At 46.1% G+C, this 23,283-nt stretch overlaps 1 protein-coding gene across 3 annotated transcripts; it reads left to right on the top strand.

Annotated features, from left to right (window-relative positions):
- Positions 1–7,570: 7,570 nt before the first annotated feature.
- On the top strand, positions 7,571–22,423 carry STEAP2 (STEAP2 metalloreductase). 3 transcript variants are annotated; one of them, XM_056519153.1, is made up of 5 exons: positions 7,571–7,777; positions 9,921–10,443; positions 12,863–13,390; positions 15,686–15,850; positions 22,076–22,423. In XM_056519153.1, exons 2-5 carry the CDS (start codon positions 9,952–9,954, stop codon positions 22,358–22,360), a joined length of 1,470 nt encoding a protein of 489 aa, XP_056375128.1. In that variant the 5' UTR covers positions 7,571–7,777; positions 9,921–9,951; the 3' UTR covers positions 22,361–22,423. The 3 variants fall into 3 exon arrangements, with proteins under 3 accessions (XP_056375128.1, XP_056375127.1, XP_056375126.1); XM_056519152.1 differs by having other exon boundaries at positions 7,571–7,978; XM_056519151.1 differs by having other exon boundaries at positions 7,572–7,940.
- Positions 22,424–23,283: the final 860 nt, after the last annotated feature.

The raw sequence follows: 23,283 nt of genomic DNA, 5'->3' as shown, positions 1-23,283 counted from the left end.
GAACCTCCGGTACCCCCCTCCACTGTAGACATCCCGGCCACCACACCACCAACCACTCGCAAACGCCTTACCGTGAGTGTGACCAAGTCGCAGGAGCCACCAAAGCGGACCAAGAAATACACACCAAACTCCACGATGACCCACGGGCCAGCCACACAGGCAAACCTTCCGACTCCGCTCAAGGGAGCAACCTCCGGAACCACTGCCAGAGAAAAACGAGACAAAGCGTCAACACCCAATACCGACCCCAGGGAGCACAGCCCCAAAATAAATAGTAACTCCAAACAGCGAAGCACTAGGCACAACAAGCCGAACACAAGAAGAAATCCGCAAGAGTAATATCAGTGACAACTCCCCGAATGTCAGACCGACAACACGCCACGATCACTCAAAGCACCCCAGAAAAGAAGAAAAGTAACACCAAATTAGAGCGCTACCAAGCGCAGGGGCCAAGCCAACCCACACAGTATCGTTACAAGTCCAGAACATGAGCTGCCGAAGCAAGCACCCAAAGTCCCACAACCAATACCAAGTCAAAAGCGCTAACAAAACCCAAGCATGGCAGAAACCCACTGACTACCAAGACCCAGGGCTAAACCACTCAGCAGCACCACTGGAATACCAAACCACACCAACAACCAACCAAACCGGCCACATCGGAACCGGAAACAGAGCGAGCTTCCTGTGAGCTGCAACGGGGGACAGAAAGCAGGCCTGTCCACTGCACGACACATGAAAAAACCCCAACCAGCTGAAACGTCAGCCCTTAGCGCACCCGGGGCACATATGCGGGGGCACAGATACCACACACCCTCGGCGGCCAGAGACAACCTGGAGGAAAAAACTCCGCCCGGAACCATATTCCACGTGGAACAATCAGGAAACCAGCAAGGACCGTAACCAGGGCACCTAGCGAGCCCAGAAGAAACCAAAACAGAGAAAAACGCAATCAAACCACAGGAAAGCAGCAGACCAACGCCAACGCGGCATGCGGAACCCATTCTAATCTACTCAGTATTGTTCCAATTTTAACATATTTGCTGCCGAAGTGAGCACCAAATATGGAACGCTTCACAATTTGCATGTCAGCCTTGCAACAACAAACCACACCCCCACAAGCGCAGAGCACAGGAGAATCGCCCTCCGGAATACCACCACGAACAGAAAAACTCACAAGGCAAGGCAAACAGAGACTCAAGCGAACCTACCCCCGGAGACTCAAGCGAAACCTACCCACCGAACACATCAGCTAAAGCACCCAAAACGACATACAGAAGTCCCATGCCTACCAGAGATTGGGAAAATACGGAGAGATAAACCAAACAAAAGGGGGAGAAAACCAAAAGAAACAAAACCGTAACTGGGCGGCACCCACCGAATCAGGAAAAGGAACAAGCCGCAGGAGCCAAGTCTGCCAAACCCGGCCACCCAGAGCGTAAGGCCAAAAGAGCACTCACCGCAGAAAACATTTTTTTTTTTTTTTTTTTTTATGATACCCTACCAAAGCACCCTGAAATAGAGGAGGAAAGCAGGATTAGAACTCTGGTCTCCCACACAATACACATTCAACTGATGGCTGCTCAGACCACTGACCTACAGCCAGAACCCAAGAAGAGACGTACTCAACTCCCAACCAGAGACCAAACTCAACATACACACAGAAACAAAAGGACGAACACTGCACAGAACGCAGCCATAAGCACACTAACCGGGGAAGGGGGGGGGGCAGACGCAGTGGGCAGGGGGGGGGGGTGGTAAGGGGAGAGGTGCCAGCGTGGGCGGAGTGAGAAGCTGGGTAAATGAGAGGGGACGATAGGAGAGCTCAAATAGTTTGCGCCGTAATCCGAAAGAGCCCGCAGTACCCTTGCCCTTTTCTCGGATTGTTTTTTTTATTTATTTATTTTTTTTTTATTTTTTTTTTGTGAACGCCGTTTATTAATACATATAGTAGAAAAATTGACCGAATATGCTAAACAGAAATGTCATATGTGTATTAAATTACCAATATTATTTATTATGTATATCATGTGTATAATGAAATTTTATATTTATTTCTCTTAATTTAAAATTATTTTATTTGAATTATTCATTTATTTATATTTGCGTGCACGCCATAGACGGAACACTTCAAACGACGACATATTGTTATACCCCAGACATGCACGCATGAGGAGATACCACATACATGCATGTCTGCAACACACATATTTTTTATTTATTTATTTATTTATTTATTTCTAGTTATACCTATATATACATACATACACTTTTATTTATTTATTTATCGATTTATTTATTTTTTCATTTATTTACACATCAATCAACGAGCGGACGCGCAGGAGGCAGGTAAGTGACCCTCCTGCTGTGTCCCAGCTGATCGGGACAACGCGATTAGATCGCGATTGTCCCGGTCAGCCCGACTGAGCAGCCGGGATGCTTGAAAGTACATCTTCAGACGCGGCGATGAACTTAGATCGTCGCGTCTAAAGATGTAATGCCGGACATCTGCCCGATCAGCGATGTCCGGCATAGCATGGGTCCTGGTTGCTAAGATCAACCTGGACCCCACGGATATAACGTATATAGCATTATACCTGAAGGAGCGCAAATGGACGTTAATAAGCGTCCATTTGCACATAGGGAGTTAAAACAGCAGCAGCCCCCCAGGGGCCGCTGCCTCCAGAGCCAGGGGGGGGGGGAGAGACGGAGGGGAACGGGGGGGGGGAAGAGACGGAGGGGACCGCAAAGAGGAAAAAGAGACGGAGGAAAACAGAAGAGCATGCTCATAAGGAGCATGCCCATAAGGAGGGATACAGGCAGGGGAGAGGGCTTTGGCCACGGGCAGGGAAGAGGGCAAAAGGAACGGGCGGGACAGGGCTCACAGGGGCCATAGTGGGTAGGAGAGCGGGACTGTGAGAGGTCCGCCAGCCTCCCAAACCCGCCTCGGGTGCAACAGGAGGGGAGGCCAGCTCAGCCATAGGGGAGCATGCCAGCCCTCATCCTCCTGCTCCATCCGGGCCATAAATAAAAGGAAGACACATACCAGCCAGCAGTCAAAACTCCGGGTCCTGGGCAGATTGAGGGGGGAAGGGAGGCACCACAGCTAGAAATACCCAGGGGAGGGCCCCTGAAAGCCCGGGAAACTATTACACCACTGATTGGTGCACTCCTTCCCCCCACCCATGGGACATACCACTATAGTTACCAACAAGTTTTTACAGACGGGGGAGGGGGCTACAAACCTTGCCTGTATATATCTTAACCCCTTAACTGCTCACCAGTCAGGGGGCAAGCTAGTTATGCACAGCTTGCCCCTCCACATGCATCACTACTGTACTGTATGCATTGCTACTCATCACTGCTGTACTGTATGCATCGCTACTCATCACTGCTGTACTGCATGCATCACTACTCATCACTGCTGTACTGTATGCATTGCTACTCATCACTGCTGTACTGTTTGCATCGCTACTCATCGCTGTTGTACTTCATGCATCACTACTCATCGCTGTTGTACTGTATGCATTGCTACTCATCGCTGCTGTACTGTATGCATCGCTACTCATCCCTGCTGTACTGTATGCATCACTACTCATCTCTGCTGTACTGTATGCATTGCTACTCATCGCTGCTGTACTGTATGCATCGCTACTCATCCCTGCTGTACTGTATGCATCGCTACTCATCTCTGCTGTACTGTATGCATCGCTACTCATCGCTGCTGTACTGTATGCATCGCTACTCATCGCTGCTGTACTGTATGCATCGCTACTCATCGCTACTGTACTGTATGCATTGCTACTCATCGCTGCTGTACTGCATGCATCGCTACTCATCACTGCTGTACTGTATGCATCGCTACTCATCGCTGCTGTACTGTATGCATCGCTACTCATCGCTGCTGTACTGTATGCATCGCTACTCATCGCTACTGTACTGTATGCATTGCTACTCATCGCTGCTGTACTGCATGCATCGCTACTCATCACTGCTGTACTGTATGCATCGCTACTCATCACTGCTGTACTGTATGCATTGCTACTCATCACTGCTGTACTGTATGCATTGCTACTCATCTCTGCTGTACTGCATGCATCGCTACTCATCTCTGCCATACTGTATGCATCACTACTCATCTCTGCTGTCCTGTATGCAGTGCTGCTTAAGATAGTACAAAAGCAGGAAGTTTGATAAGTAACTGGAGTTTCTGTCCCCGTAAGAAGTTCCTTTCTGTTAAGAAAAGAGTCCCTGCTCCTGTACATCCCTTTGTGCATCATAGTGAACAACAGAAACAGAGTAGTGATGCCAGAGGACGCTACCTATGAAAATAAATAGATGATATAGATAATAGATTGGTAAGCATGAAATAGATAATAGATAGAATAAAACGTTCTATAGAGCTCACTGATACCAGCGCTTTACTCTAATAGGGGGCAATTGGCGCATTAAAGTCCCAAAATATCTTCCCTCCTAAATCTTTTATAATCATCTTGCTGAGGTGCATAGAAGCAATGCTCTGCTGACTCCATAACTGTAGAGACCAAAGCTCATCTGACATTATAATAAGCACAAAAACTGCTGTGGTGCCGGGGTGTGTGGTGCAGGGCAGATGTTGTTACCCTAGGGGCAGATGGCATTAACCCCTTGTATTCATGACACCAGGACATGGTTTAGTCTATAACCACCCGAAGGTATACAAATAGATCCTGGGCTAAGCACGGGGGAAATAAAGACTCCGACGCCAAGTTAAGGACAACGGTGGCTTTACTGAGGGTAGACAGATGGTAAAGTCTATACAGTTCAGCCAGGGGCCAAGGAGGTGACAGTGACACAGAGACCTTAAGGGCTTGCTGGGACTTGTAGTAGGACTAGACAATTTGGTGCAGGCCACGTTGCTTGACAATTTGACAGAGACTGACTTGACTGATGACGGACAAAGCTGCAGGTTTACTTGCACTTGACTGTTGCTGCAGGACTTGAGTTGAGGCCTCCAATACTCTGGACACACGCACTAGGCGACTGCACTGGACCTCAGCAAAAGAGAGAGAAGCTCCACCCAGGGCTTATATGGGGGAGACCAGCAGGGAGCCCATAGATCATCCCTGGGATCACCTGGTCACTGGTACCTCCTGGGTAACAATCACATGACATATCACATGGGACAACTCTTAAAGTGATAACACATTTTATACAGTACAATATATTTACTCCCCTCCTCCTATATCCAGCCCCGGTGTCTCTCCCGTACCCCCTCCTCCTATATCCAGCCCCGGTGTCTCTCCCGTTCCCCCTCCTCCTATATCCAGCCCCGGTGTCTCTCCCGTTCCCCCTCCTCCTATATCCAGCCCCGGTGTCTCTCCCGTTCCCCCTCCTCCTATATCCTGCCCCGGTGTCTCTCCCGTTCCCCCCTCCTCCTATATCCAGCCCCAGTGTCTCTCCCGTACCCCCCTCCTCCTATATCCAGTCCTGGTGTCACTCCAGTTCCCCCTCCTCCTATATCCAGCCCCGGTGTCTCTCCCGTTCCCCCCTCCTCCTATATCCAGCCCCGGTGTCTCTCCCGTACCCCCTCCTCCTATATCCAGCCCCGGTGTCTCTCCCGTTCCCCCTCCTCCTATATCCAGCCCCGGTGTCTCTCCCATTCCCCCTCCTCCTATATCCAGCCCCGGTGTCTCTCCCGTACACCCCTCCTCCTATATCCAGTCCCGGTGTCTCTCCCGTACCCCCTCCTCCTATATCCAGCCCCGATGTCTCTCCTGTACCCCCCTCCTCCTATATCCAGCCCCGGTGTCTCTCCCGTTCCCCCTCCTCCTATATCCAGCCCCGGTGTCTCTCCTGTACCCCCCTCCTCCTATATCCAGCCCCGGTGTCTCTCCCGTTCCCCCTCCTCCTTTATCCAGCCCCGGTGTCTCTCCCGTACCCCCTCCTCCTATATCCAGCCCCGGTGTCTCTCCCGTTCCCCCCTCCTCCTATATCCAGCCCCGGTGTCTCTCCCGTACCCCCTCCTCCTATATCCAGCCCCGGTGTCTCTCCCGTACCCCCTCCTCCTATATCCAGCCCCGGTGTCTCTCCCGTACCCCCTCCTCCTATATCCAGCCCCGGTGTCTCTCCCGTACCCCCCTCCTCCTATATCCAGCCCCGGTGTCTCTCCCTTACCCCCTCCTCCTATATCCAGCCCCGATGTATCTCCCGTACCCCCTCCTCCTATATCCAGCCCCGGTGTCTCTCCCGTTCCCCCTCCTCCTATATCCAGCCCAGGTGTCTCTCCCGTACCCCCTCCTCCTATGTCCAGCCCCCGTGTCTCTCCCGTTCCCCCTCCTCCTATATCCAGCCCCGGTGTCTCTCCCATACCCCCTCTTCCTATATCCAGCTCCGGTGTCTCTCCCGTTCCCCCTCCTCCTATATCCAGCCCCGGTGTCTCTCCCGTACCCCCCTCCTATATCCAGCTCCGGTGTCTCTCCCGTACCCCCTCCTCCTATATCCAGCCCCGGTGTCTCTCCCGTACCCCCTCCTCCTATATCCAGCCCCGGTGTCTCTCCTGTACCCCCCTCCTCCTATATCCAGCCCCGGTGTCTCTCCCGTTCCCCCTCCTCCTATATCCAGCCCAGGTGTCTCTCCCGTACCCCCCTCCTCCTATATCCAGCCCCGGTGTCTCTCCCGTTCCCCCTCCTCCTATATCCAGCCCAGGTGTCTCTCCCGTACCCCCCTCTTCCTATATCCAGCCCCGGTGTCTCTCCCGTTCCCCCTCCTCCAATATCCAGCCCAGGTGTCTCTCCCGTTTCCCCCTCCTCCTATATCCAGCCCCGGTGTCTCTCCCGTACCCCCCTCCTCCTATATCCAGCCCCGGTGTCTCTCCCGTACCCCCCTCCTCCTATATCCAGCCCCGGTGTCTCTCCCGTACCCCCTCCTCCTATATCCAGCCCCGGTGTCTCTCCCGTTCCCCCTCCTCCTATATCCAGCCCCGGTGTCTCTCCCGTTCCCCCTCCTCCTATATCCAGCCCCGGTGTCTCTCCCGTTCCCCCTCCTCCTATATCCAGCCCCAGTGTCTCTCCCGTTCCCCCTCCTCCTATATCCAGCCCCGGTGTCTGTTCCCCCCTCCTCCTATATCCAGCCCCGGTGTCTCTCCCGTACCCCCTCCTCCTATATCCAGCCCCGGTGTCTCTCCCGTTTCCCCCTCCTCCTATATCCAGCCCCGGTGTCTCTCCTGTACCCCCTCCTCCTATATCCAGCCCCGGTGTCTCTCCCGTTCCCCCTCCTCCTATATCCAGCCCCGGTGTCTCTCCCGTTCCCCCTCCTCCTATATCCAGCCCCAGTGTCTCTCCCGTTCCCCCTCCTCCTATATCCAGCCCCGGTGTCTGTTCCCCCCTCCTCCTATATCCAGCCCCGGTGTCTCTCCCGTACCCCCTCCTCCTATATCCAGCCCCGGTGTCTCTCCCGTACCCCCTCCTCCTATATCCAGCCCCGGTGTCTCTCCCGTTTCCCCCTCCTCCTATATCCAGCCCCGGTGTCTCTCCTGTACCCCCTCCTCCTATATCCAGCCCCGGTGTCTCTCCCGTTCCCCCTCCTCCTATATCCAGCCCCGGTGTCTCTCCTGTACCCCCTCCCAGCTCCATCCCTCAGTAAAGCAGCGGGGAGCAGCCAATCAGCGGCGGCCTCTCTGCCCCACGCGCACCAGGGCCGGACACGGACCGTCTGCAGGGAAGCGCCGCTCTCCGCTCCGGTACCGCACACAGGGCACCATGTCCCCGCCCCGGAGCCCGCACTGACCTCATTCACATAGGTGAGGCGGCATCTAGCGCTGCGTACAGAGGACGTGTGTTACATGACATCACCGGGGATCTGCATCATCATCCCGGCATTGTGATTAATAGGAGCACGGAGGACACCGGGAGATGGAGGCGGCCACGGGGGGCAGCACCGGAACGGCGGATAGGAGCAGACAGGTCAGGAGGAGGAGAGGATAATGGCCGAGACTATAGATGTGTATATATTTATACTGTGTATACTGCGGAGGATGGGATGTATGGGGTAATACTGAAATACTCCATCTATACCTGTCTATTATTTATCTATCTATTATCTATCTATCTCATATCTATTTTCTATCTATATCATATCTATCTATATCATATCTATCCATCTCATATCTATCTCATATCTATCTATCTATCTATATCATATCTATCTATCTCATATCTATCTATCTATGGTAGATATATATGAGGTAGATAGATTGATATGAGAGAAATAGGGATAGATAGATATGAGAGAGACAGAGAGAGTTAAATAGATAGATTGATAGATTATCTATCTATTTATCTCTCTATCTCTCTCATATCTATCAATTATTATTTATCTATCTATCTACCTATTACTCTGTATATTTATCTTCTATCTATCTCATATCTATCTATCCAGCTATTTATTTATCTTCTATCTATCTGTCTCATATCTATCTATCTATCTATCTATCTATTTATCTTCTATCTATCTGTCTCATATCTATCTATCTATCTATCTATCTATCTATCTATCTATCTATCTATTTATCTTCTATCTATCTACCACAGATAATTAAATGTTAATAGACATCTCTCTGCATGGTGCACTATGGCCTTTAAAATACTGGCATAATAAAAAAAAAATGGCCTTACCTCCCACCACTCCCCCAGTGCCTCCGGTATCCCACTTCTGTCTTCCGTTGCGATCCTCTTTTTGCTTCTGGGGCCAGAAACACAACACTGCGCAGCCATGTCCAGCCTGGACCAGTGATTGTCTTACTATTAGTGTGATGTATTGGGCCCCATTACCAGGAAGAAGACCGGGGCTGGGGCCAAATACATGACAATCACAGGCTGAGGCTGGACATCGCTGCGGCCGGTGACAAGCTGAGCTCATTGTTGCCTGTTGGGCCCCAGAGGCAAGAAAAGGATAGCACCAGAGGATGGGGCAGGTTACCGAAGTCCATTTTTGTTTTTTAATGCCATTATTCTGGGCTGGTTAGAATAAGTTCCATCCCAGAGTTCTCCAGCCACTGTACAATATAGTACAGTATAGTGAGCTGCCGTGGCGACTGTGGCGTCCAAAACCCGCTCTGCGCTGACAAATAATGGCCAATGCATGGCCGGTATTTGTCAGCGAATTGCCGTACCCCCGCATAACCCTTGGCGTACCCCTGGTTGAGAACCCCTGATCTAAAGAATTCCCCTGTAGGCTGCAGCTGATCAGTGGTTGCTTTATATCTTGTCTACTTAAAGGGGTACTCCACTGCTCAGAATTTGGAACAAACTATTCCGAACGCTGGAGCTGGTGCCAGAAGCTTGTTACATAATAGCCCCGCCCCCTCATGATGTCACACCCCACCCCCTCAATGCAAGTCTATGGGAGGGGGTGTGACAGCTGTCCCCCCCCCCCCCCCCATAGACTTGCATTGAGGGGGCGGGACGGGGCGTGATGTCATGAGGAGTTTGTTCCAAATTCTGAGCAGCGGAGTACCCCTTTAAAGAGATCTCCCCCTTCTATTTATGGAGCAAGCCTGTCAGACTTGCTTTTCGAGACCACTCATAGAGAAAGCCTTCAAGTTCTTCCCTATCCATTCATTAAAAAAGCCTGTGAGTCCTTCTTCCCCCACTGACACATGGAGAAAGCCTGTGAGTCCTGGCTCCCCTGCACAGTCATAGGAAAAGACATTGGGGGAGATTTATCAAAACCTGTCCAGAGGAAAAATTTGCTGAGTTGCCCATAGCAACCAATCAGATCACTACTTTAATTTTTGAAAAGGCCTCTGAGAAATGAAAGAAGCGATCTGATTGGTTGCTATGGGCAACTGGGCATCTTTTCCTCTGGACAGGTTTTGATAAATCTCCCCCTATTTTTGGTGTTTCATCAGATCTTCCATTTTAGAGCTATTTTTGCTTTTTCAGCTGTGAACACATAAGAGGCGTCTTCTGAACGATGGAATCCATCACCATGATGGGAAGTCCCAAGAACGTGAATGAGTCCTTCCTACCGAACGGAACAAACGGAAGCATAAAGGAAGACAAAACCACCATCGGGATCCTGGGAAGTGGAGACTTTGCTAAATCATTGACCATACGTCTTATAAGATGCGGCTACCACGTGGTTATCGGAAGCCGAGAGCCCAAATGTGCCGCCGACTTCTTCCCACACGTGGTGGACGTGACTCACCATGAAGACGCCATATTGAAAGCGAGCATAATATTTGTAGCAATACATAGAGAACATTACTCCTCCTTGTGGGACCTAAAGCATCTGCTCACCGGGAAAATCCTGGTGGACGTCAGCAATAACATGAGGGTGGATCAGTACCCAGAATCCAATGCTGAATATTTGTCTTCGCTCTTCCCCGACTGCTACGTGGTCAAAGGGTTCAATGTGGTTTCTGCATGGGCACTGCAGCTAGGCCCGAAAGATGCCAGCAGTCAAGTAAGTCCTGCGTCTCCATCCAGGGTCAGATTTATGGCATAGGCGAGACCTTGGTTAGGTTTTCATAGCCTTGGTAACATCTTTACTGGCATCATCTGTTGACAGTATAACATGGTCTTTCCGTAGCTGGGTCTGAAAGAGGTACTCCACTGGCCAGCGTTCGGAAGTAAATGTTTTGAATGCTGTTTTAACGCTGCCGGGGTCGGCCATGCCCCCTCAATGCAAGTTTATGGGAGGGGAAGTGACGGCCATCACATCCCCTCCCATAGACTTGCATTGAGGGGGAGTGGCCGTGATGTAATGAGGGGCAAGGCCGACCCCGGCAGCGGGGAAAACAGCATTCAAAATATTTACTTCCGAACTCTGGCCAGTGGAGTATCCCTTTAAGACATGGGTGGTTATGCTCCCTCGCTGAGGTCTCTTCAGAAGTGGTACAGGACCTGCTGTGCGTTGACATAATTTCATCATGCAGCAGGTCCTGCATTACTCTGGCATGCAGTGGTCATCAACCAGAGGCCTCAGCATGGAGAGGAGGGAAGGTAAGAGGGAGTTTTTTTTTTTTTTGGAGGGAACTTATTGGGGGAAACCACTTAAAGGGGTACTCCGGTGAAAACCTTTTTTCTTTTAAATCAACTGGTGGCAGAAAGTTAAACATATTTGTAAATGACTTCTATTAAAAAATCTTAATCCTTCCAGTACTTATTAGCTGCTGAATGCTACAGAGGAAATTCCTTTCTTTTTGGAACACTGATGACATCACGAGCACAGTGCTCTCTGCTGACATCTCTGTCCATTTTAGCAACCATAGCAAATGTATGCTAAGGGCAGCATGGTGGCTCAGTGGTTAGCACTGCTGCCTTGCAGTGCTGGGGACTTGGGTTCAAATCCCACTAAGGACAACAATAAATAAAGCATTATTATTATAATAATGACATCAGCAGAGAGAACTGTGCTCGTGATGTCATCATAGAGCATTCCAAAAATAAAATAATTTCCTCTGTAGTATTCAGCAGCTAATAAGTACAGGAAGGATTAACATTTTTTAATAGAAGTAATTTACAAATATGTTTAACTTTCTGCCACCAGTTGATTTAAAAGAAAAAAGGTTTTCACCGGAGTACCCCTTTAATAGAAATGTCTTCCTAATAGGAGGTTCCCTACCTACCTAACTACTGGGGGCCTCTACCTAAAAGGGGAGGGTACCCTACCTACCTAACTACTAGGGGTCTCTACCTAAGAGGGGAAGGTTCCCTACCTAGCAAACTACTTGGGGCCTCTACCTAAAAGGGGAGGGTTTCCTACCTACCTACTGGGGGCTTCTACCTATTAGGGGGATTCCATACCTTCATATCTTCTGGAGGTTTCTACCTACCTACTCGGGGCAAAAAGGGGGATTCTCTATTTACCTATCTTCTGTGTGCTTCTACTTAATAGGAGAATTCCCTACATACTGGGGGCATCTACATATAAGGGGGGATTCTATACCTACATATCTTGGGGCTTAAACCTAATAGGTAGATTACCAACCTACTTACTTGGGCCTTCTACATAATGGGGGGGGGGGGGGCTTCTATAAGAGGAGATTCCCTACCTACCTTCTATGGGTGTCTACTTAATGGGGTGGATTGTCTACCTACTTACTGGGGGTTTCTACTTAATAAGGACGACTCCCTACCTACCTACTGTAGGCATATCTCAATTATGAGTGTCAGTGAGGGCCTTATGTCCAACTTTAACCTAAGGCTTCACAAAGTCTATAGCCCCCTCTGCTGTCACAGGACATTAAAGGGTTTGTCCAGCAATAGAAAAACAAAGCTAACTTCTTCCAAAAACAGCACCACACCTGTCCATTCATTCAATGAAACTGAACTGCAATACTAAACACAACCTGAGAAGAATTGTGTTTTGTTTTTGTTTTTTTAGAAATCAGTTTGTCTTTCTAATCCTAGACAGCCCCTTTAAAAAAAAATTAGTTTTTTTCATCTCTTATCTGTGAGTACTTGAAAAATGTATCGGTACTCGTACTCGGACTTAAAAAAGAATAGTATTGGGACATCCCTAGCCCTAAGACCATAGAGCAGGGTCCCCTGTTCAGGATCCTCATCTCTTGGCTCAACTAGAGAGTAGCCACAAAGAGCGTCTCCTACTCTGGAGGACCCATTCTGTCCTGCTTTACACAGACAACCCATTTATGTGGATGTAATGCTTAATTTCTCCTTTGGTGGCGCTGTAAAGAAACTGAACAGATCACAATCCCTTTTTCTGGTATGAGGCTCTTCTGAAAATCAGCTGATCCCCAGGGTGTTCTGATGATGGGACCCCAGCAATCAGCTGATTTTCGGTAGAGTAACCCTTTATTGCCTGGCACCCAGTGGGCTATGTTAGAATCTTTTATTTTATTTTTTTCCTGTATTTGCAGGTCTATATCTGCAGCAATAACGTCCAGGCTCGCCATCACGTCATCGAACTCGCCCGACAGATGAATTTCATTCCGATCGACATGGGGACCTTATCGTCGTCCCGAGAGATCGAGAACCTGCCCCTGCGCCTCTTCACTCCGTGGAAGGGCCCCGTGGTGATCGCCATCAGCCTGGCCACTTTCTTCTTCGTATATTCTTTCATCCGAGATATCATCCATCCGTACTTTAAGAACCAGCAGAGCGACTTCTACAAGATCCCCATCGAGATCGTCAATAAGACTCTGCCAGTGGTCGCCATCACTCTGCTGTCTTTGGTCTACCTAGCCGGACTCCTGGCGGCCGCCCACCAGCTGTATTATGGCACAAAGTATAGACGCTTCCCCCCCTGGCTGGAAAACTGGCTGCAGTGTAGAAAGCAGCTGGGCCTCCTCAGCTTCTTCTTTGCAGTCGTCCATGTTGTGTATAGCATGTGTCTGCCCATGAGGAGGTCGGAACGCTATTCGTTCCTCAATGCTGCGTATCAGCAGGTAAGGTCGCATTACCGGGCATCTATGTCAGGGCATCCCAAGAGGTGGATAAATAGGAAACCTCCTCCTGCTGGGATCCATTGGACAGCACATTAATATAAATAGGCATTGTGTAATGCTTTATTTCTCCTGTGGTGGCACTGCAGCGAAATCAAACACTTTGATTTCCTACAGCAGTGTTTTTTTAAGCAGTGTGTCTCCAGCGGTTGCAAAACTACAACTCCCAGCATGCCCGGACAGCCTTCGGCTGTCCGGGCAAGCTGGGAGTTGTAGTTTTGCAACCGTTGGAGAGACACTGTTTGGAAAACACTGTCCTACAGATTTTAGCTGATCATTAGCTTATTGTCCAAAGCCATGAAACGTGTAGTGTACGGAAAGTCATCCCGGGCTTTAATTCCATGTCATCTTAGGATTTGTTCACACTGGGTTCTGTGGGGTTTTATCACAATGTCCGTCATGTTGATCGTCGCTGTGCTCTGTGAAATGGGATAAAACTACCAGTGGAGCTTCTGGAGGTAGTGTGAACACGGCCTTAAATGTATGGTATAAGCTGAAAGGTTCTGCAGTCTAGAAAGGTTAAGTACGGTACCTGCTTACCAGATATATGGGGACTCTGTAGAGAAGACACGAGAAAACTACAAAAAAATCTAAACAGAAAAATATTAGAGATAGAAAGATATATAGATAAAAAAAAGGAATAGTTGGCGAACACATACTGATACCAAACTATTGCATGGACCCGGCATACAGGTGCACGCTGCTGGGCTAAATATACACAAACAGGAGAATACAGCAGCACACTGCTAGCACAAAGATACAGATAAGACATGAAATGCTATATTGCTACAAGGAAAAATGAAAAGTTGAGGCGCTTCGCTCACCATTTGGCCAAATAGTTTGAACCGTCCCACTACGATAAGGTGACCTCATTGGGACGGACCCTACACTGTGAATGTTTCTCACTACCAGTTACCATGCTTGTACCCCACCCATCTTATAAGGTGCTGGATGTCCCAGACCTTTCAAGCCTGGTAAATGACTGCACAGTGGCACATTCATAGTGTAGGGTCCGTCCCAATGAGGTCACCTTATCGTGGTGGGATGATCCAAACTAGTTGGCCAAACGGTGAGCGAAGCACCTCAACTTTTCATTGTAGCAATATAGCATTTCATGTTTTATCTGTATCTTTGTGCTAGCAGTGTGCTGCTGTATCCTCCTGCTTATAGATAGATAGATAGATATGAGAGATAGATAGATATGAGATGGATAGATAGATAGATATGAGATAGATAGATATGAGATAGATAGCTAGATAGATATGAGAGAGATAGATAGATAGATAGATAGATATGAAATGGATAGATATGAGATAGATATATATGAGATAGATAGATATGAGATAGATAGATAGCTAGATAGATATGAGATAGATATGAGATAGATAGATAGATATGAGAGAGATAGATAGATATGAGATAGATAAATAGATATGAGATAAATAGATAGCTAGATAGATATGAGAGAGAGAGATATGAGATAGATAGATAGCTAGATAGATATGAGATAGATATGAGATAGATAGATAGATAGATAGATATGAGAGAGATAGATAGATATGAGATAGATAAATAGATATGAGATAAATAGATATGAGATAGATAGATATGAGATGGATAGATATGAGATGGATAGATATGGTTTACTTTTTTGGAAGTGCTGCTCTATTTTTCTTTCTTTTTTTCTAGATATGATCTTAGATAGATGAGAGATAGATATGAGATAGATATGAGATGGATAGATATGAGATAGATAGATATGATCTTAGCTAGATGAGAGATAGATATGAGATAGATAAATAGAGAGATAGATATGAGATAGATAGATAAAGGATAAATACCTAAGTAGCTCTGATCATCTGATAGTAAACATATACAACCAAAACCAAACAGGGAATTCACTCTCATGTTTTTGCTTTTGAATTTTCAAGTTTAAAGGGAAAGTATAACTTGTAACTTCTTGATTAATATCCCTTCTCTTTCTATACTGTCCACTGGACTCCTAAGCATGGAAAGATCAGATATTTGAACCAGTAAATGATAAGTTATACTGAATTTTTCCCACAAAGATATATATCATTCTTCTCCTCCTCCATAACATGATGCCCATAGATTACATAGTAGGACAATGGTGGCCGATTCACCAAAACAAATGATTCTTGTACAATTCCTATAGATTACTGTGCTCTTTATAATCATGTGTTTCCCCCCCCCCCCCCCCCCCCCCCAAATTCCTAGGTCCACGGTAATGTGGGGAACTCCTGGAATGAAGAAGAAGTGTGGCGGGTGGAGATGTACATCTCCTTCGGTATCATGAGCCTCGGACTCCTATCCCTGCTGGCAGTCACTTCAATCCCTTCTGTCAACAGTGCCTTAAACTGGCGGGAGTTCAGCTTCATTCAGGTAATAAAATTATACGAGCCAGGACCTTAAAATGGAAAGGTTACCATATTCTACTGCAGTGGTCTCCAAACTGTGGCCCTCCGGCTGTTGCAAAACTACAACTCCCAGCATGCCCGGACAGCCAACGGCTGTCCGGGCATGCTGGGGATTGTGGTTTTTGTGACAGCTGGAGGCTCACAGTTTGGTAAACACTGCTTTCCTGTATTTTATTTACGTATTATTTGGAGACCACTACTGTATTTTTGTATTGGATTGGGGTTAAAGGGGTACTCCACTGGAAAATATTATTATTATTATTTTTTATAATCAACTGGTGCCAGAAAGTGAAACAGATTTGAAAATTACTTTTATTTAAAAATCTTAATCCTTCCAGTACCTATCAGCTGCTGTATGCTCCACAGGAAGTTCTTTTCTTTTTGAATTTCCTTTCTGCCTGACCACAGTGCTCTCTGCTGACACCTCTGTCCATTTTAGGAACTGTCCAGAGAAGGAGCAAATCCCTATAGGAAACCTATCCTACTCTGGAGGACAGTTCTTGACATTGACAGAGGTGTCAGCAGAGAGCACTGTGGTCAGACAGAAAGGAAATTCAAAAAGAAAAGAACTTCCTGTGGATCATACAGCAGCTGATAAGTACTGGAAGTATTAAGATTTTTTTTAATAGAAGTGATTTACTAATATGTTTAACTTTCTGGCACCAGTTGATTTATAAAAAAAAAAATTTCCACCAAAGTACCCCTTTAAGGTTAAATAAACCCCCTTCTCCTTATATCGTTCCAATGTAACTTGATTCAATCCATATTTGCTATACTGTAACATTACACCCAGAATCCCTCAGTGCACTCCAGTGTACTTTGGCTTTCTGTTCCTTACAGCGACAAACTTTCCCTTGGCACGGTTTCTGTTTGCTATAACATTTGTATTTCACGTTTCCCTTTCCTCATTGAATAGAAACCGTCATTGTTTTACCCCCTGGTGCTAAAATACTCTTGGTCATGTGATGAACACACGGTCTACAGCAGTGGTCTTCAACCTGCGGACCTCCAGATGTTGCAAAACTACAACTCCCAGCATGCCCAGACAGCCAACGGCTGTCCGGGCATGCTGGGAGTTGTAGTTTTGCAACATCTGGAGGTCCGCAGGTTGAAGACCACTGGTCAACAGCGTTGATTACTGTATAGGGCAATGGTCCCCAAACTGAGGACCCCCAGCTGTTTCAAAACTACATCTCCCAGCATGCCCGGACAGCCGTTGGCTGTCCGGTCATGCTGAGAGTTGTAGTTTTGCAACAGCTGGAGTCACACAGTTTGGAGATCAGTTGTATAGTGTTTCCATCACATGGCCACATGATTTTCTTTCCACTCTTGGAAACAAAACATTGAAAGCTTCAATTCAATGACTGCAAGCAGAGATTCTGAAAGCTGCGCCGGATCCATAATGCAGCGATCGCACAATTTCCTTGGTTTATAATATTTGTAGCATAAACAATCGTCTCAAGATACAGCCAATCAGTTCGGGCATGTCACCGGCACAACTCCTGTCCTAGTGAAGTACATGCACTGAATGGCTGTGTAGTAGCGCCTCCCTGTGGTGTAGTACAGTACTACATGTCTTGTGCTCTCCCTATCGGATGAGGTGCTCCTTTTTGTTTTCTGCACAAACCCTTAAGAAGCTCCTGTCCTCTACAAATAATGTTTCTGGTTTTTCCATAAATTGTATGTTAAAATGAAAGTTGTAATTTCAAAGTACAATTGGCCCTGCAAAAAACAAGCCCTCAAAAGGGTCTGTGGTTGAAAGAAAAAAAAAGGTGAGGAGGGAAAAAAAAAATATTGTCTGTGTCCACAAGGCCTAAATAGCCTGTGTCCTTAAAGGGTTACTCCACTGGAAAACAATTATTATTTTTTTTAAATCAACAGATGCCAGAAAGTTAAACAGATTTGTAAATTACTTCTATTTAAAAATCTTAATCCTTCCAGTACTTATGAGCTGCTGTATACTACACAGGAAGTTTACACCTTTCTGTCTGACCACAGTGCTCTCTACTGACACCTCTGTCCATGTCAGGAACTGTCCAGAGCAGGAGAGGTTTGCTATGGGGATTTGCTCAAACTCTGGAAAGTTCCTAAAATGGACAGAGGTGTCAGACAGAAAATAAATTCAAAAAGAAAAGAACTTCCTCTGTAGTATACAGCAGCTGATAACTACTGGAAGGATTAAGATTTTTTAATAGAAGTAATTTACAAATCTGTTTAACTTTCTGGCACCAGTTGATTTAAAAAAAAAAAAAGTTTTCCTCCGGAGTACCCCTTTAACCCCTTAAGGACGCAGGACGTAAATGTACGTCCTGGTGAGGTGGTACTTAACGCACCAGGACGTACATTTACGTCCTAAGCATAACCGCGGGCATCGGAGCGATGCCCGTGTCATGCGCGGCTGATCCCGGCTGCTGATCGCAGCCAGGGACCCGCCGGCAATGGCCGACGCCCGCGATCTCGCGGGCGTCCGCCATTAACCCCTCAGGTGCCGGGATCAATACAGATCCCGGCATCTGCGGGAGTTCGCGATTTAAATGAACGATCGGATCGCCCGCAGCGCTGCTGCGGGGATCCGATCATTCATAACGCCGCACGGAGGTCCCCTCACCTTCCTCCGTCCGGCTCCCGGCGTCTCCTGCTCTGGTCTGTGATCGAGCAGACCAGAGCAGGAGATGACCGAAAACACTGATCTGTTCTATGTCCTATACATAGAACAGATCAGTATTAGCAATCATGGTATTGCTATGAATAGTCCCCTATGGGGACTATTCAAGTGTAAAAAAAAATGTAAAAGTAAAAGTAAAAGTAAAAAAAAAGTGAAAAATCCCCTCCCCCAATAAAAAAGTAAAACGTCCGTTTTTTCCTATTTTACCCCCAAAAAGCGTAAAAAACATTTTTTATAGACATATTTGGTATCGCCGCGTGCGTAAATGTCCGAACTATTAAAATAAAATGTTAATGATCCCGTACGGTGAACGGCGTGAACGAAAAAAAATAAAAAAAGTCCAAAATTCCTACTTTTTTAATACATTTTATTAAAAATTTTTTTTATAAAAAGTGTATTAAAAGTTTTTTATATGCAAATGTGGTATCAAAAAAAAGTACAGATCATGGCGCAAAAAATGAGCCCCCATACCGCCACTTATACGGAAAAATAAAAAAGTTAGAGGTCATCAAAATAAAGGGATTATAAACGTACTAATTTGGTTAAAAAGTTTGTGATTTTTTTTAAGCGCAACAATAATATAAAAGTAAGTAATAATGGGTATCATTTTAATCGTATTGACCCTAAGAATAAAGAACACACGTCATTTTTACCATAAATTGTACGGCGTGAAAACAAAACCTTCCAAAATTAGCAAAATTGCGTTTTTCGTTTTAATTTCCCCACAAAAATAGTGTTTTTTGGTTGCGCCATACATTTTATGATATAATGAGTGATGTCATTACAAAGGACAACTGGTCACGCAAAAAACAAGCCCTCATACTAGTCTGTGGATGAAAATATAAAAGAGTTATGATTTTTAGAAGGCGAGGAGGAAAAAATGAAAACGTAAAAATTAAATTGTCTGAGTCCTTAAGGCCAAAATGGGCTGAGTCCTTAAGGGGTTAAGGGGTTAAAAAGAGAATGACGAAAAAAAAACACAAACCCGCAGTTGTTCTTTCATGTCACGTTCTTAAAAATCCAATTCGTACCCTATCAGTGCTCCGGTACAATACATCATTCATCTTCTCAGCTTCATGCAGCGTGCCAGGGAAACTGGAGAGCACAGATAATAAGCCTTACCTTCCGCTAAGATCCGTAGAGAGCGCTAAGCAGGAAGATGGAATTATCCCTAGTGATAATACACCTGAAATCCAAGCCGCAGGGATATCGATGACGCCGCGCGTGATGACATACAACGCAGAGTCGTCTCAACCTCCTTTGCAAGAACATTTTTTTTTATTTCTCCAGTGTATCTAAAATGAAGAGAAGCAACTTTTTAAATAGTCTTTATTAAATATTTCCTGCCGTTTTGTTTTCCCTGTTGCTGTGCTGACATGTCTCCATGGCAACAAACCAGCACTCTGTAGTCTGATCTTACACATTCCCTTCCATTTCTTCCCTGCTTCTTCCTAACAATTAGCAAACTGTACAGCAGTGTTTTCCAGACAGTGTGCCTCCAGCTGTTTCAAAACTACAACTCCCAGCATGCCCGGACAGGCTTTGGCTAAAAAATAAAATAATTTTCTCTGTAGCATACAGCTGCTAATAAGTACTGGAAGGGTAAAGATTTTTTTTACTAGAAGTAATTTACAAATCTGTTTTACTTTCTGGCATCAGTTGATTTAAAATAAATGTTTTCCACCGGAGTACCCATTCAATTTTTCCATGATGTACGCTGCAAAGCTGGAAACAAATGAATCGTCAGGTGAAATGAGTATGCTTTTTCTGCCTATAGTTATGGGGGCTAGTTTTTGTGCTGTGATCTGTAGTTTTAGTCAGTATCTTTTTGATCACTTGTTATTCGTTTTTTTGGGGGATGTGATGTGACCTAAAAAACACAATGGTGGAATTATTATTTTTTTTTTCACCGTTCACCGTGTTGAATCAATAATGCTATATTTTAAAAGCTTGGATAGTTGCCCACGATTTTATTACTTTTTTGAATCTGAAAAATGGGAAATGGGGGTGATTTGTATGTTGTATGTGGGGGGGGGAGTTATATTTTTAAAAACATTTTTAAACCTTTTATGCAGCTGTCAGTTGTGACTGCGGCATCTAAATGGACACTGTCACTTGGAAAAAGTTTTGACGTCCATAGATATATCCATCATGGCTTCCTTATGGGTGAATGGAGAAGGCTCAGGACCCACTCCATACTTGGTGGCTCCTGGCTGCTTTCAGCGTTCTCCATTGCCGGCTGTTAACTGTTTATTGGGTACCTGTTCTTTAAAAAAAAAAAAAAACTTTTGACATGTCTTTTTGACTTCCACCTATCAGGAGAACGAGAAGTCCGCGCTCAGCATGTTCTCTCCCGGCTCTGCATCACATGATCCAGACACACTGTCCATATAGGTCTACGGAGCGTGTTTCATGAGCAGGGAGAGGAACAGTCGCCACGTGGTCTTCTCCCGGCTCGTTCACCTGATCGGTGGAGGTCTCAACACTCCCCACCAATCAAAAGGTGTCTTTAAGACATGTTAAAAGTTTATAACTTTAAACAGTTAATAGCAGGCAATGGAGATTGCTTAGAGCAGCCAGGAGCCACCGAGTATGGAGTCAGTTTGAGTCCAGAGCCTTCTCCATAAATCTGTAAGGGCTCCAAGATGAATATATCCGCCATGCGTTACTAAAGGGTTAAAGGGGTATTTCACTGGAAAACATTTTTCATTTTTTAACTGGCTCCAGAAAGTTAAACAGATTTGTAAATTACTTCTATTAAAAAATCGTAATCCTTTCAGTACTTATGAGCTGCTGAAGTTGAGTTGTTCTTTTCTGTCTAAGTGCTCTCTGATGACACGTGTCTTGGGAACCGCCCAGTTTAGAAGCAAATCCCCATAGCAAACCTCTTCTACTCTGTGCAGTTCCCGAGACAAGCAGAGATGTCAGCAGAGAGCACTGTTGCCAGACAGAAAACAACAACTCAACTTCAGCAGCTGATAATTATTGAAAGGATTAAGATTTTTTAATAGAGGTAATTTACAAATCTGTTTAACTTTCTGGAGCCAGTTGATATAAAAAAAATAAAAATAAAAAAAAAATACCCCTTTAATCCTTCCAGTACATAAGCTGCTGTATAAAACACAGGAAGTTCTTCTCTTTTTGAATTTCCTTTCTGTCTGACCACAGTGCTCTCTGCTGACACCTCTGTCCATTTTAGGAACTGTCCAAAGCGGGAAAGGTTTGCTATGGGGATTTGCTCCTGCTCTGGACAGTTCTTGACATGGACACAGGTGTCAGCAGAGAGCAATGTGGTCAGACTGAAATGAAATTCAAGTAGTACACAGCAGCTGATAAGTACTGGAAGGATTAAGATTTTTAAATAGAAATAATTTACAAATCTGTCTAACTTTCAGGCACCAGTTGATTAAAAAAAAAAAATAATTCAGCGTAGTACCCCTTTAATCTCATATACTGCCATATACTTGTGTAAGTCTTCACCATTTTTGTTTCTTAACCACCTTAATGTTTCTTTTTCTTCCCAAGTCCACCCTGGGATACGTGGCCTTGTTGATCAGCACCTTCCACGTTCTTATATACGGCTGGAAGAGGGCCTTCGAAGAAGAGTATTACCGGTTTTACACTCCACCGAACTTCGTCTTAGCGCTGATCCTTCCCACCGTCGTGATCCTGGGGAAGATTGTGTTACTCTGCCCGTGCGTCAGCAGAAAGTTACGTCGGATCAAGAGAGGCTGGGAGAAGAGTCACTTCAAGGAGAACAGCGGCAGCACCGCGGCACACGTTTCTCCTGAGAGAGTCACCGTGATGTGACGGGACGCATCCTACAGAAGGAGCACCCACCATCTCTTGTCTATTTAGCCTTGCCAGCAGGGGGCGCACGATAGTGGGAAATAACGTAGCTGATATTGCTACTATTCCCTTCTTTGTATTTCTATCTATACCAGCTATAGAAAGTGCCAGTTACCAGTATACAGTGGAGGAATAGAAGTCTTTATATACCAACTGGTACTCCCTAAAACAGATGTAGCAGAGCCGAATCGTTTGAGCATTGCAGATGTGCTACTTCATGGTTTGCTTATGTGGCCTTTCTAGTATGACATACCTCAGTGGTCTCCAAACTATTGACCTCCAGCTGTTGCAAAACTACAACTCCCAGCATGCCCGGACAGCCAGCGGCTGTCCGGGCATGCTGGGAGTTGTAGTTTTGCAACAGCTGGAGGTCTACAGTTTGGGGACCACAGGTGTATACCATATATAAGTAATATTAGAAGTCGTCATATTTGAATGAATGAATGAATGAATCAGAACGACAGCTCTCCTCCCTCTCTCTGCACCTGTGCACGGGCCTGGTCAGCAGCGTCCCTGACCGTGTGTGTGCACAAAGAAAGAAAACGGCCCAGCACTGGTTTGCAGGTAAAAACAGCTTCTTCTTTATTGGGTCAAATCCGACAAGACAACATAGCCGACGCGTTTTTGACCTACACTTGGTCCTTAGTCATGGCATACATACTCAGTAAAAAAGTATGTATGCCATGACTAAGGACCAAGTGTAGGTCCGAAACGCGTCGGCTATGTTGTCTTGTCGGATTTGACCCAATAAAGAAGAAGCTGTTTTTACCTGCAAACCAGAGCTGGGCCGTTTTCTTTCTTTGTCATATTTGAATGGGAACAATGTAAATTTGAATTAAAGCTTAAAAAAAAAAAAAAAAACTATCCCATTTATTCAAAGAATA

The sequence above is a fragment of the Hyla sarda genome, chromosome 5 (assembly GCF_029499605.1).
Source record: "Hyla sarda isolate aHylSar1 chromosome 5, aHylSar1.hap1, whole genome shotgun sequence".
NCBI lineage: Eukaryota > Metazoa > Chordata > Amphibia > Anura > Hylidae > Hyla > Hyla sarda.
Note: the sequence above shows the minus strand (reverse complement) of the source record. Positions and strands in the feature narration are given on the sequence as shown.